This window comes from Vespa crabro, chromosome 21, assembly GCF_910589235.1.
Source record: "Vespa crabro chromosome 21, iyVesCrab1.2, whole genome shotgun sequence".
In the NCBI taxonomy this organism is placed as follows: Eukaryota; Metazoa; Arthropoda; class Insecta; order Hymenoptera; family Vespidae; genus Vespa; species Vespa crabro.
In genome coordinates this window covers 94089-106185 of record NC_060975.1, presented here as the reverse complement: position 1 = coordinate 106185, position 12097 = coordinate 94089, and the positions used below count along the sequence as shown (strand labels likewise).

General features: G+C 42.6%; 2 protein-coding genes across 6 annotated transcripts; one reads left to right on the top strand and one right to left on the bottom strand.

Annotated features, from left to right (window-relative positions):
* The first annotated feature begins 1 nt into the window (after position 1).
* Positions 2-2566, top strand: LOC124431467 (U4/U6 small nuclear ribonucleoprotein Prp4). 2 transcript variants are annotated; one of them, XM_046979420.1, is made up of 5 exons: positions 10-271; positions 389-923; positions 1102-1479; positions 1570-1783; positions 2004-2566. In XM_046979420.1, exons 2-5 carry the CDS (start codon positions 398-400, stop codon positions 2461-2463), a joined length of 1578 nt encoding a protein of 525 aa, XP_046835376.1. In that variant the 5' UTR covers positions 10-271; positions 389-397; the 3' UTR covers positions 2464-2566. The 2 variants fall into 2 exon arrangements, with proteins under 2 accessions (XP_046835375.1, XP_046835376.1); XM_046979419.1 differs by having other exon boundaries at positions 2-271; positions 1102-1783.
* A 747-nt stretch (positions 2567-3313) lies between these two features.
* LOC124431464 (delta-1-pyrroline-5-carboxylate synthase) lies at positions 3314-10797 on the bottom strand. Of its 4 annotated transcripts, none has more exons than XM_046979413.1 (7): positions 10342-10723; positions 8273-8609; positions 5334-5981; positions 4432-5249; positions 4014-4304; positions 3748-3940; positions 3314-3610 (listed from the first exon to the last, which is right to left on the bottom strand). In XM_046979413.1, exons 1-6 carry the CDS (start codon positions 10438-10440, stop codon positions 3773-3775), a joined length of 2361 nt encoding a protein of 786 aa, XP_046835369.1. In that variant the 5' UTR covers positions 10441-10723; the 3' UTR covers positions 3314-3610; positions 3748-3772. The 4 variants fall into 4 exon arrangements, with proteins under 4 accessions (XP_046835369.1, XP_046835370.1, XP_046835368.1 ...); XM_046979414.1 differs by lacking the exon at positions 3314-3610 and having other exon boundaries at positions 3673-3940; positions 10342-10507; positions 10662-10797; XM_046979412.1 differs by lacking the exon at positions 3314-3610 and having other exon boundaries at positions 3673-3940.
* Between the last annotated feature and the right edge of the window lie 1300 nt (positions 10798-12097).

Here is a 12097-nt window from a genome sequence, read left to right as displayed (position 1 = left end):
ATTTCTAAAAACGAGGTATACGAGGCCATCCCTTTTTCTCATTAGCTAGTGATTATTTCGTTGCGTATTTGGCTGCAGTGCGTGCGCTCACGACGCATTTGTTTGGCGGTTTCGTACTTGTTTAAAATCCCAATGTTACGAGCACAAGTATTATTTCAATATTAATCGCAAATATAAAAGCGTATCTTTGTATTTAAAGGATATTATAGCAGATGCGAGAAGATTATTAATTACAAGGGTAAAGTCAAGAGTGTAGATATTAAGCGTTAAGGTAAGATATTTTATCGAGTTGCTCATTTTGGAGGTTAGGATTATAAAGTTTATCGCGTGTTTAACTATTTCTATTGAATTCTTCGAAAGAGATAAATGTATAATCGGTTGTTAATAGTTTTCTATAATGTCGGACGACGAAGATTTGGTGTACGTGAAGAAACAAAAAATTGTACATTATGGATCCCTCGAAGAAGCGGAACGTACCCGTCTTGCCGCTGCGGCGGAATGTTCGGAAGAAGAAAAGGAAGCTACTAATTCTAATGATGCTGTCAACGTATCCACCTTGGCCGGTAATATACACATCTCCAATGAATACATGGAATTGGAAGATGAAATGTCTAAAGATAGGCAAGCGTTGTTGGAAGAGTTTGAACGTAGAAAGAAAGCTAGACAGATCAATGTATCCACGGACGATTCGGAGGTAAAAAAGAATTTAAGACAGTTGGGCGAGCCCATATGTTTGTTCGGCGAAGGCCCTGCGGATAGACGAACGAGATTAAGAGAGTTACTGGCTAGTCTTGGGGAAGACGCGATAAAGAAGAAACACGAAGAGGAGGAGAAACCTGCTCACACGGTCGAAAGAGACACCGAATCTACTTGGTATCACGAAGGGCCGGAATCTCTACAAATAGCTCGTTATTGGATAGCAAGTAATTTGTACTTTTCGACGTTATTATTTGTGCGTGTGCGTGCGTGGTATATATATATATATATATATATATATATATATATATATATGTATATGTATATGTATATGTATACACACATGTCTTTTCCTTTTCTTTTCAAAAAACATAGGCATATGCTCATTGATAAGTTTGTTTACAGCATTTTCTTTGGCCAGGGCAAAAATTAGGTTGGAAAAAGCAAGACAAGATTTTGAATTGCCAGGTGCTACGCGTACAGCGCGTAGACAAGAACTTTTAAAGAAGCTACAAGCTCTATCTATATACTGTTCGCAAATCGGTGACACGAGACCGATATCGTTTTGTCAGTTTAGCCCAAATTCGAAGATTCTCGCTACAGCCTCGTGGTCTGGCTTATGCAAATTATGGTCGGTACCGGACTGTACTCTCTTACGAACACTACAGGGACACACCTACAACGTTAGCTGCATCGTTTTTCATCCAAATGTCTCGCTTTCCGAAGAGGTTTTAGGGGATGGCGCAGGACAGACGTGCGTATTGGCATCTTGCGCTTCGGACGGTACGCTTGACGAATCTTTAGGATCTCGTAGGGTAGTAGATATTTGGAGGAACCTTTTTACGAGCTTTTTACGAGTTATCGTTCTTACAGGTACGGTCAAATTATGGTCCGGTGGTAAAGGGGAGGAACCTTTAGCAGAAGTCGAAGGACACGAACCTCATAGAGTTTCGAGGATAGCCTTCCATCCATCCGGGAGATTTCTTGGAACCTGTTGTTACGATGCCTCCTGGCGGTTATGGGATTTGGAACAACAGGCAGAAGTTTTGCATCAAGAGGGTCATGCCAGAGCCGTACACTGCATGAGGTAGTGAAAACTTCTTTTCTTCTCTCTCTCTCTCTCTCTCTCTCTCTCTCTCTCTCTCTCTCTCTCTCCCCCTCTCTCTCTCCTTTTATTTTTATCTTTATTTTTTGTTTTTTCTCTCTTCTATTTCTCTTTCGAGCGATTTAATCGATCTCACTCGTATTCGCGAGTACGAGTTGTTTACGATATAACGGAGCGCATAGTAATCTATCATATGTAACAGCTTTCAGTGGGACGGCAGCGTAAATGCTACCGGAGGACATGATTCTTTCGGTAGAGTTTGGGATTTACGAACGGGTAGATGCATCATGTTCATGGAAGGGCATTTAAAATCTATCTTGGGCATCGATTTTTCACCGAATGGTTATCACATAGCAACAGCGAGCGAGGATAATACATGCAAGATCTGGGATTTACGAAAAAGGTCTTGCATATACACGATACCTGCTCATACGAATTTGTTATCGGACGTGAAATATCAGAGAGGAGAAGGACAGTATCTGGTTACGTCCTCGTACGATAACACGGCCAAGATTTGGTCTAATAAGACCTGGCAACCGTTAAAGACCTTGCCAGGGCACGACGGTAAGGTTATGTCCGTCGATGTATCTCCCGATCACAAATTCATCGCGACTAGCTCGTACGACAGAACGTTTAAATTATGGGCACCCGAAAATATCTAAGACATCTGCTATGGAGTACTGGGCAAAAACCAAAAGAAAGAAAGATATAATTATTTGTATTGTGTCGATATATGTAAGTAATAAAAGTGTCTTTACGCGCGCATCACCTCTTGTCAATTCGTCGCGTCGAAATTATATTTACTCGGCGAGTGGATCGTCTTCTTTTTTAAAAGAAATTCTTAAAAGAAAATCTTGCTAATAGACGCTCGACGGAACATTCCGTTTTTACTCGATACGAGATAAAAGAATAGACTTTGATAAAACACTTTCGATCTCGAATATCGTCCGACGTAGAAAATGTATTCCGCCACTGTATCTAGGAGTGCAACGTATTGGACCCTGTACCATCGTTATGGCACATCATTGAATGACCGTCTTAACGTCATCCCCGATAAAAGCCAATTTATGTAAATATTTACTTATACGCGTGAAAGCTGTTCGAGATATTCAAGGCGAGAATCATCTATTTACATAATATATCGCAGTTGCATTATCAGTCGATACTTTTTAACGAGTAAACGAATGATTCTCCTCAAAACGTTTTTCTTAACGCATAAGATACGTACATGCATATATTTCGCGGCGTAATTGTCCAATATTTAAAAAGAGAATAAGACCGAGCAGAGTCGACGTAATATAACGACGAAGGAAAACGAGTAAGAATAGAGAAGAATTTGGAGGAAGCAATTCTCTTTCTACTCGAGCGAGCGATAGAGTCGGCGAAAATCGCTGAAAATTTTTAGCCCTTGATATCGTTGCGTTATTAACGAACTTTTTGCGACCAAACTTTTTCATTGCAATGAAAGGGAGGGGGGCGGGGGGAGGGTAGGGAAATAATTGCTCGGAATCGTCGAGTTAACGTCAAGTTTAGTTGACTAACTTGGCCACGACTACTCTTGTGCTAATCTTTGTGCAATCGCTCGCGTCTCATTTCATTTGTAATAATTAGCATAATTAGCCATAATTTTATTTACATTATATACAGAGAAGAGAGAGAGAGGGGGGGGGGGGAAGGAGGGAGCGGGGGAGAGAAAGAAAGAGATTATAGTTTAAGCACTCGTCGTTACCGGTCGTTCCGGAAAAATCCTTATCGTAGCCTTCCTCTAATAGAAATTCTTCCCATGGATTTTTCTTTCGCCTCGCAGACCTAGAGAAGCGTAAAGTACGAAAATCGAACGGTGTCTTAGATGGCGGTGTTTTACAACGGACGATAGTAAATGATTGTTTTTATCGATCACGTATCGTTTTAAAATAATTGACAACGTTTACGCTCGAGCTTCGTACTTCGTCGTACTCCGTCGTACTCGATTCATTTATACTCGTTCAAAGGCAACGATTGATGCAACCAACTCTTGTCGCCGCCTTCGGCAAAGTCCGCAGCAGCGTGTCCGTCTCCGTGCAAAATCCATTTCGTTGTCAAGAGACCGTCTACTCCTACCGGGCCACGTGCGTGAATTCGAGCCGTTGAAATGCCAACCTTAAAAAGGAAAGATTTCGTTCGAGTAAAATTCCTTCCCTTTGAGAATTGTCTCGCAAATTTCGGCTCTTACCTCAGCACCAAGGCCGAATCTATAACCGTCGGAAAATCTGGTGCTCGCGTTATGAAATACGCAAGCGCTGTCGACCTCTCTTTGAAAGTGAACCGCCCTCTCGTTATTCTCCGTAACGATGACGTCCGTATGCGCGCTCCCGTACTTGTAGATATGAGTTATAGCATCTTCGATATCGGAGACGACCTCGATCGTACACTCGAGGGAACCGTACTCGGTTCTCATGCTCTTCGCGGCAGGCGGTCCGAACGTCAATAATTCCCTTAGCTTTGGCCCCGAGTAGATCTTCACCTGGACGTTGCGCATGAAGATTCTTTATTAGCGTAAATGAGATTAAAGCGGTCTGTATAATGCGGCCTATGTGTATATATATATATATATATATGAATATATACACACACATATGTATATTACTCACGCCCTCCTTTTGCAGCATGTTACAAACGTCCGTAAAGAAGGACCCGTTCATGTGGCTCTCGTGGATTAGCAACGTTTCCATGGCGTTGCAAGCTGCCGGATAATCGCACTTCGAGTCTCTCACAATTTTGAGGGCCTTATCCAGATCGGCCTGTTTATCGACGTAAACGTGACAGATACCCTCGGCATGACCGAGTACCGGTATATGCTTCGACTGTTCTTGGATGGTACGTACGAGATCAGAACTACCGCGTGGAATAATCAGGTCGATGTGCTTTTCCATCGACAATAGGTCGCTTACGTCCTCTCTCGTCGATACGAGAGATATCGCGTTGGAGGCACCCACCGTACCGAGCGCTTCCTTCACCAATTCCATCAGATACTTGTTACTGTTGGTAGCTTCTTTTCCGCCCTTCAGGAGGAGTCCGTTGGCACTGGATATAGCAAGTGCTGCTACCTGCGGCAAGCTGTCGGGTCGCGATTCGAATATAACGAGAAGGACACCGATCGGCACGGTTATCTGTTTAAGTTCCAATCCTTCGGCCAATTTGGTCCTTCTCAAGACACGGCCAACGTTCTCCAAAGAGTCTTCCGCTATTTGCCGTAGACCCGCGCTCAAAGATTTCAATTTAGCGGAGGAAAGGGATAATCGCGAGAGCAAAGGTTTCGCAAGACCGGTCTTGCTCGCAGCCTCAAGGTCCTTACCGTTTGCCTCTAGGATCTCTTTCTGTCGGGTCTCCAATAAATCAGCCAGAACGTTGATGCAGTTAGCTCGTTCGTCCGGTCGGAGTGCTTGCAACGTTCTACTGGCAACGCGTGCTTGGGATGCGAGGGATTAATCAATTTACAAGGAATCAAATTGGTCATTGAGTTAATAATAAGAAATGGACGGTGGACGCTTACCATTCTCGGCGACGACCTCGACGGGCATCGAGGAGCCGGTGGTCTCCGTGAAGAACGTGCCTATCTTCCTACCCGACATGATGCTCTTGATTGCCTTCTCTTGAGTGCCATTGCAAATAACGACCGAGACCCCACGGTCCAGAGCCCATAGGGCAGCGTTTACTTTCGAATCCATACCACCTGTACCGACTTTAGACTTTTGTCCAAACTTTATCGTACCCCTCAAGTCCGAACTAAAGGTATGCAACATCTTGGCGCCATCCTGCCACGGGGGAAGATTGTATATACCGTCGACGTCGCTCATCAAAATGAGTAGATCGGCCTGGACCTCTGCCGCCAACATCGCAGCCAAAGAGTCGTTGTCCTTTATGGATATTCCTCTTCTTCCACCTCCGCCAGCTACTTCCTCGTCAACGTGAGGCGGTGGCGAGACCGCGTCGTTGGTATTGATGATTGGCACTATGTTTAGACTGATCAATTCGCTCAACGTGCTAAACAGGTTCTTTCTGGTCTCCTCGTTGTAAAAGTCAGGCTTCGTTACCAACACCTGTGCCAGCTTCACGCCGTATTGAGCGAACATGGCATCGTAGAGAGACATAAGCCCGGACTGGCCTACGGCCGCTGCCGCTCTAGGTTCCAAAAGTGTTCCTAGGACATTGAGCGATTATATTTAACATGAGAATTTACGAGAATTTATCTTTTTATTATTTAATGCCATAGCGAACGTATGCCCGACAACGACAATAATAGGAAAGATCGAGAGAACCTCGTTCGTTTCGGCCTCATTTTCGACAGCTCTCTCTCTCTCTCTCTCCCCCCCCCCCCCCTCTCTTTGATCCTGTAATACGGAAAATCTAGACAGGTCTTCTTTATGATCTTTATTTACGATCAGAGTTGGCAATTAAGCACGTTCCCAAGGAAAGCGGGCAAGTCCAAGTGGGAATAAGAGAAAAACAAAGTGGAAAGTTCCTTCGCTAAACTCTCATTGGATTCGATCGAGAAGTTTGTTTCCTCAACGAGAAAGAGAGAAAAGAATCCTTTTCCTCTCTTTGATGCTTTGATTAATCTCTCATCCCTCCTCTTAATTTCATCAGGGAATTCGTGGAAAATTCTTATAGAAGCACCGACTCGGAGAGTTACTTTGGGAAATATCGAGAAGAGGGTATATCGATTTACGATTCGAAACTTTTTTAACGAAAGAAAAGCGTATTGGTTTCTTTTTCACGTGATATAAGAAAATTTAACTTCTACCGTATCCTCCGTCTTATTTATTTACCTCTTAACTCGGTCGAATTATTACGATGAGGATTTGTCATTGGTGAGTTGAAATTGGTAATTGGAAACGGATATAATAGGGTAATTTCTTCTCGCTTTTAATGGAGTTCTCAGGTGTGAAATAATTCTCCGCGGACTTTGAGTTTGTCGGGCAGCTAATTTAATATCTAGGAAAGGAATAACACCGTAACCGCCGACGATAAGATAGTTTGACGACGCGTGGCTCGTTATATCTACGAAGAGAAATTCGTACCGTTTACGTTATCGTACGGTTCGGTAGGGACTCGATTTTCGCTTTCAGAAAAGATCTACGAGTTATATCCGTTTATATATATATATATATATATATATATATATATATATATATATATATACACACACATGTATATCAGAGATTTTATTCGGTTTTAACTTTTATCATAGACAGACCTAGCAGAGGTACTCGACGCGCGTACGCGTTAAGCGGAAATAAATGGAAAGTTGCGAAAATGCGACGCGCTTGCGACCGCGAAGATTATAAAATTTTCTTTGGTTCGCGTAATACGTAGATAATTCTTAGGCTCTCGCGTACGTAGTTTCGCGCTTGCATTCTCACTCGCCGTTGGAAATTTATTCTTTTCCTCCCGTGGGAGCAGCCATCGCCGATAAAGTTTTATCAATGTCGTTCCTCGTTGGTCAAAATTTATACGACTCGACTGTAACGGCAATTTTTATTTTAGCCATCTATCCGATGTAATCCCAAGATTCTATCCTACGAGATATTATATCTCGTTTTTCTTTTTTTTCCTCTTTCATAATATAGCGTCAAGTAGCGTCTCCGGCCGTTTCCTTTGTTTACATTTTCTTTCAACTAAGTTCTTGGGAGAGTATTTTGAGTTTGGCTTTTCGGTCGTGAGGTTATTCATCGAACGCACTTTTCATCTACCGGATCGTCGAATAACGTCGTGGCTGGTAATTCTTTTGACAAAAGAATACATTCTCTTGCATTTTGCATAAGTGCAATAACGGAAATATTCACGGTAGGATTACGGAGAAGCTTAGAGGATGGGTAACGTGTAAACGTAGAGATACGTAGAGAGATGTAGAGAAACGTCGTGGGAGTTCCTCTTTCTCTCTCTTTCTCTCTCTCTCTCTCTCTCATCTTCAAAACTCGTTAGCTCGTTCTACGAAGGAAGGGTACGAAGAGCAGCGGAAAATCGAGATTCGTATTAAATAGTGCCGTGGCGTATCACCTGTTTCAATTTGCAGTTAGCTAATAACGGGAAAAATGATATTCGTGTTTCGTCGGTTTGTATTTTCGCGACTTTAAGTCTAATCTAGCCGTTCCACTTTTAGATTCCTCCTTTTTGAAAGGGGATATGCAAAGTTGGTCCGCGAACGATTTTAAATTAATTTTCCCCGGACGTTTTATCCTTTCTCGATTACGAGCGAATCTTTCTATCGACAGGACATTCGCGGCGAGAGGATTGGCATTTTACTTTACGCTTCGCGTAAAACTAACCAGATTGATTTTATTTTTTACGCGAATCCTGAATCGATCCCTTTTTTTTTATTCGTCTACGTTCGTTACGTATCGTTACGTTTGGTTAGAGGACGCGCGATGATATTAGACGTCCCTAATAGTCTAGTAATAATGTACGCTGGTGTGCTCTGCCTATACTTACCGGCATGTTCACGCGTATGGTCTGCCGGACTAAGTGTCTCTCGCATCGACAAAGACATGAGCAGCTCTTGCGTGAGTTTTTGCTTGCCGAAGGCAACGGCTCCGCTAGTCACCATGATGCATTCTCGACCTTCGTTCTGGCACTCGGCCACTTGCTCGACGATGGAGGCTAAACGACCAAGGGCCAGACCGTGCTCGTCCTCTCTCGTGATCACCGCGCTTCCGAGTTTGACGACCAATCGGCGAGCATACTTCAGCTGGCTGCGATCGTTGAAAGTCGCCGCACGTCGTGGTCTTTCGGAAGTTTGCAGCTCCCTTCGCAGCTCCACTCGGTTGCCCTTTGAAAAGCGTCAAATGACATTGAACTAGATCAATCTTCCTTATCATTTCCCGTGGTCGTTTCAAGAACTTGTGTCTCTCCCCCCCCCCCTCTCTCTCTCTCTCTATTACATTTTATTTAAAACCGTACCATTGCCTAATTAGACATTTCAGGTGGGGTAGCGTTCGACTTGCCAATCTTATCTTTTTATTTTATCTCGTATGATTTATCATCGTCGAGAAAACGATTATTCCATACCGAGTAGAATTATACTTTTATCCTCGCCCGATACCGCACAGCGCGCCTTGGAATTTTTTATGTTTGAAATTATTTAATGTTATCTTATACTCGAGATTGTTAAAGATAAAGATCGACGGGAGCAGCGACGGACGGAGAGCAATTTAGATAACAACTCCTTCCCCGTCTCTTCTCAACGTGATCTCTTTAAATATTCCTTTTCTTTTCTTTTCTTTTTCTTTTTTCTTTTTTTTTTTCTTCCTTTTTTATCGCTCGCGTATGTGAAATCGTAATCGCGTTAGGAACACGAGCGAGGTTACGTCTTTTTATCTTTTTATTATTTTTATTTCTGATCGTCGATCGCAACGACGTAAATCTCGAGGAATTTCGCAATTTCAATGTAATCATCTACTTGCAAGGACGTGCTTTGGAAAACGATCTCGCGCGTCGTTCTTATCTCTGAATACGTTCGATACGCTTGATCCACTTTTGCGAAAATATTTTACGTCCGATCATAAGCCGAACGCGAAGACGAACGCGAACGCGAAGGGAGGGAAAGGAGATCGATTCCTGATGATATTAATCTCATTTGTTTATTTTCTTTCCCCCATCGCGCTTATCCCATTACGCTCCTAACGAATTTCCTTCGATATCATAAATCATCTACCGGGGATGGTCGTCGAGTCTAACGTAGAAAGGCGAAATGACGCGTTGTCGCGTATACTTATTTGCATATACATAGGTTAAACGATGGAAGCTTGCGAGAGCAACGTGGAAAGGACGATTCGAAGAACAATAGGGTAAATTACGGCGAAGGCTTTCACTCGAAAATCACTTAAACGTCTCCTAGAGAGAAGGTATACGCTCGAGAGAACTCATAGTTATAGTTATAGAATACGTAATTGACTAGGTTACATGGATTTATCGTTTCCGTACAGCTGATCCGATTTAATTACCGATCCGATAATATATTATTATAACGTTTCTCAATTTGACAGAGTTTCGTACTTTTCAAGGGCGTTACTTTCAATCGATACTCAATGGCTTGCGTAAGAAATAAATTTGTCGTTGCAATTAAGCAACACTTTATTAGAATGCAATAGAATTGCTTATTCCTTTTGTTTCGACATGGCAAACATAGAACGATACGGCAAATGTTTATGAAAACAAATAGCTATTATATATCCACCAATGTTCCTCTACGTGATTCCGTAAATATCGTACACGCATGCGAATGTGTTATCTTCGTTTAATCGACTCTGCTGAGATCGCAAGCTACGATCGAGGACGATTACGACGGACGTTTCCGTTCGTCGAATTTCAATGAGTCGATAATTCCTGAATCCGCATGTCGGCCGCGTTCATCGAAAACTACGTCAATTTCATTACGCTAATCGACTCGGATCAACGATTCTAGAAATTATTGCGTCCTACGCGTTTCGATTTAGAGAGAGAGAGAGAGAGAGAGAGAGAGAGAGAGATTTTTGAAAACGAATTAACATGTTTGAACGTACGGTTTGATCCGGTAATCTCAGTCCCGTCGACGACGAGGCAAATCTCCTTCCGCATTGTCCGAGCCTGCTGGATCTCGCCAGCAACATCGATAAATACATGCCGACGATTTCTTTTTCCTCTCCTTCTTTCGATAATTTGATCGATCACCAAGATTCTCCGATGACACTAGAGAGAGTCATGAGTTTCGATTGCAAACGTGAAATTGGAGAAACAAGATGTCGATGAATAAATGAACGAAAGACAGAGAGAGAGAGAGAGAGAGAGAGAGAGAGAGGGAGAGAGAGAGAGAGAGAAAAAGAAAAGGAAAAGAGAAGAAAACCTCGCAAACGGAGGCAGCAAGAGCGGCCGCCACGATGGTCAACGACGCACTACTAGATAGCTAGCTTACGAAGAAATCAACGGCGAAGAACAGAAGAAATCAACGCGTCGTTATCAAAGTTGTCTTTGAGATTAGAGAGAGATCTAATTGCTTCGAGAAACAACGTGATCTTATATTTATCGTAGAGAGGGTGTTTAAAGAAGCAAAACAAAAATATGATTCAACATCTATCAGATTCTCGATCGAACGATTTCGAACGATTCCGAACGATTCCGAATGATTCCGAACAATTTTGAACGAACTTTTTTGTTCTATTCTTTTTTCTTTCTCCCACCCCCACGTCGCCCTGATTATACGGTTCGCTCAAAGATTGCTCGTACTTTGACCTTACGATATGACGATAGCTTCATCGTATACGTATTTGCGCGAACGATCGAGTATTAACGCGTCTAATTACTCGACTATTATCGTTTTTCTTACATTTACTGAGTTCTCCGAATAATTTGTTTTCTTCGACGTATGAATGAGTAATCTATTTAACTTTCGGATTAATTAACTTCCTCCTTAAGAATTGGGAAGATCGATGAAAGGAATTAGTCGAAATTTTATTATGAGCGAAAAGGCGAATAGAGTGCTCCCCATACTAGAAATATAGATTTTCATCGATTCATATCTCCAAAGAAATCCGAGAGTGTGCTTTCGTTGATCTTTTAAATCGGATAATATTAAGGAAAGTCAGGCTTAAAAGGGTGAGTATACCACTTGGGAAGGATAACGATCGATGTAATAATTACAACGCCCGAGGCCATTATTGCGCCCCATTATGTTCCCGACCCGAGAATTGGAAAACGTGAGAATCAATAATAAATAATAAAGAAGAATTTTAGATCGATTGGTAAAAAGTAACAATTCCTGATACATTGCACTTTTCACTTAAACGATGTTTTACAATTTTTTTCACTTTGGACGCTTAACGACGTTAATAATTATTATTAATGTGATATTATTTCAGCGACGGTGCTGGGTTGCGTCAGGGTTGGTTCGCGCATCCTCCCCTGTGGGTAGGGGGTAGTAGAATACTCCCACAGTATTCCCTGCTTGTCGTAAGAGGCGACTAAAAGGGACTGTGTGAATGTTCTCGTACGGCTATTCCTTTCTTTGTTCTTCTGTCATCTCTTTCTCTATTCTTTCTCTCTTCCTCTCTCTCCCTCTCTCTCCCTCTCTCTCCCTCTCTAACTTCTTTCCGTTCCTTTCCTTTCCTTTGGGGAGCTTGCCTCCCAATAATATTGATACTTTATTTTATCATGGATAGTACATCTACAGTCATAAGAGGGCGTGGGAGGGACACCTACGCCACGGCGGTGTCAGGTGGTGGTAGGGCAGGCCACCCGCCGTCGTCAACCAGCAACTGCCAGGAGCTCGGGGTAGGCAACCTG

Excerpts from the sequence above, each read along its gene's own strand:
- LOC124431464 (XM_046979414.1), bottom strand. The coding sequence starts at position 10,440 with ATGTATTTATCGATGTTGCTGGCGAGATCCAGCAGGCTCGGACAATGC. Across the intron at positions 8,610-10,341 it reads TGAGATTACCGGATCAAACC|GGCAACCGAGTGGAGCTGCG; the intron begins GTACGTTCAAAC and ends CGCTTTTCAAAG. Across the intron at positions 5,982-8,272 it reads CCATACGCGTGAACATGCCG|GAACACTTTTGGAACCTAGA; the intron begins GTAAGTATAGGC and ends TCAATGTCCTAG.
- LOC124431467 (XM_046979419.1), top strand. The coding sequence starts at position 398 with ATGTCGGACGACGAAGATTTGGTGTACGTGAAGAAACAAAAAATTGTA. Across the intron at positions 924-1,101 it reads AGCTCGTTATTGGATAGCAA|CATTTTCTTTGGCCAGGGCA; the intron begins GTAATTTGTACT and ends GTTTGTTTACAG. Across the intron at positions 1,784-2,003 it reads AGAGCCGTACACTGCATGAG|CTTTCAGTGGGACGGCAGCG; the intron begins GTAGTGAAAACT and ends CATATGTAACAG.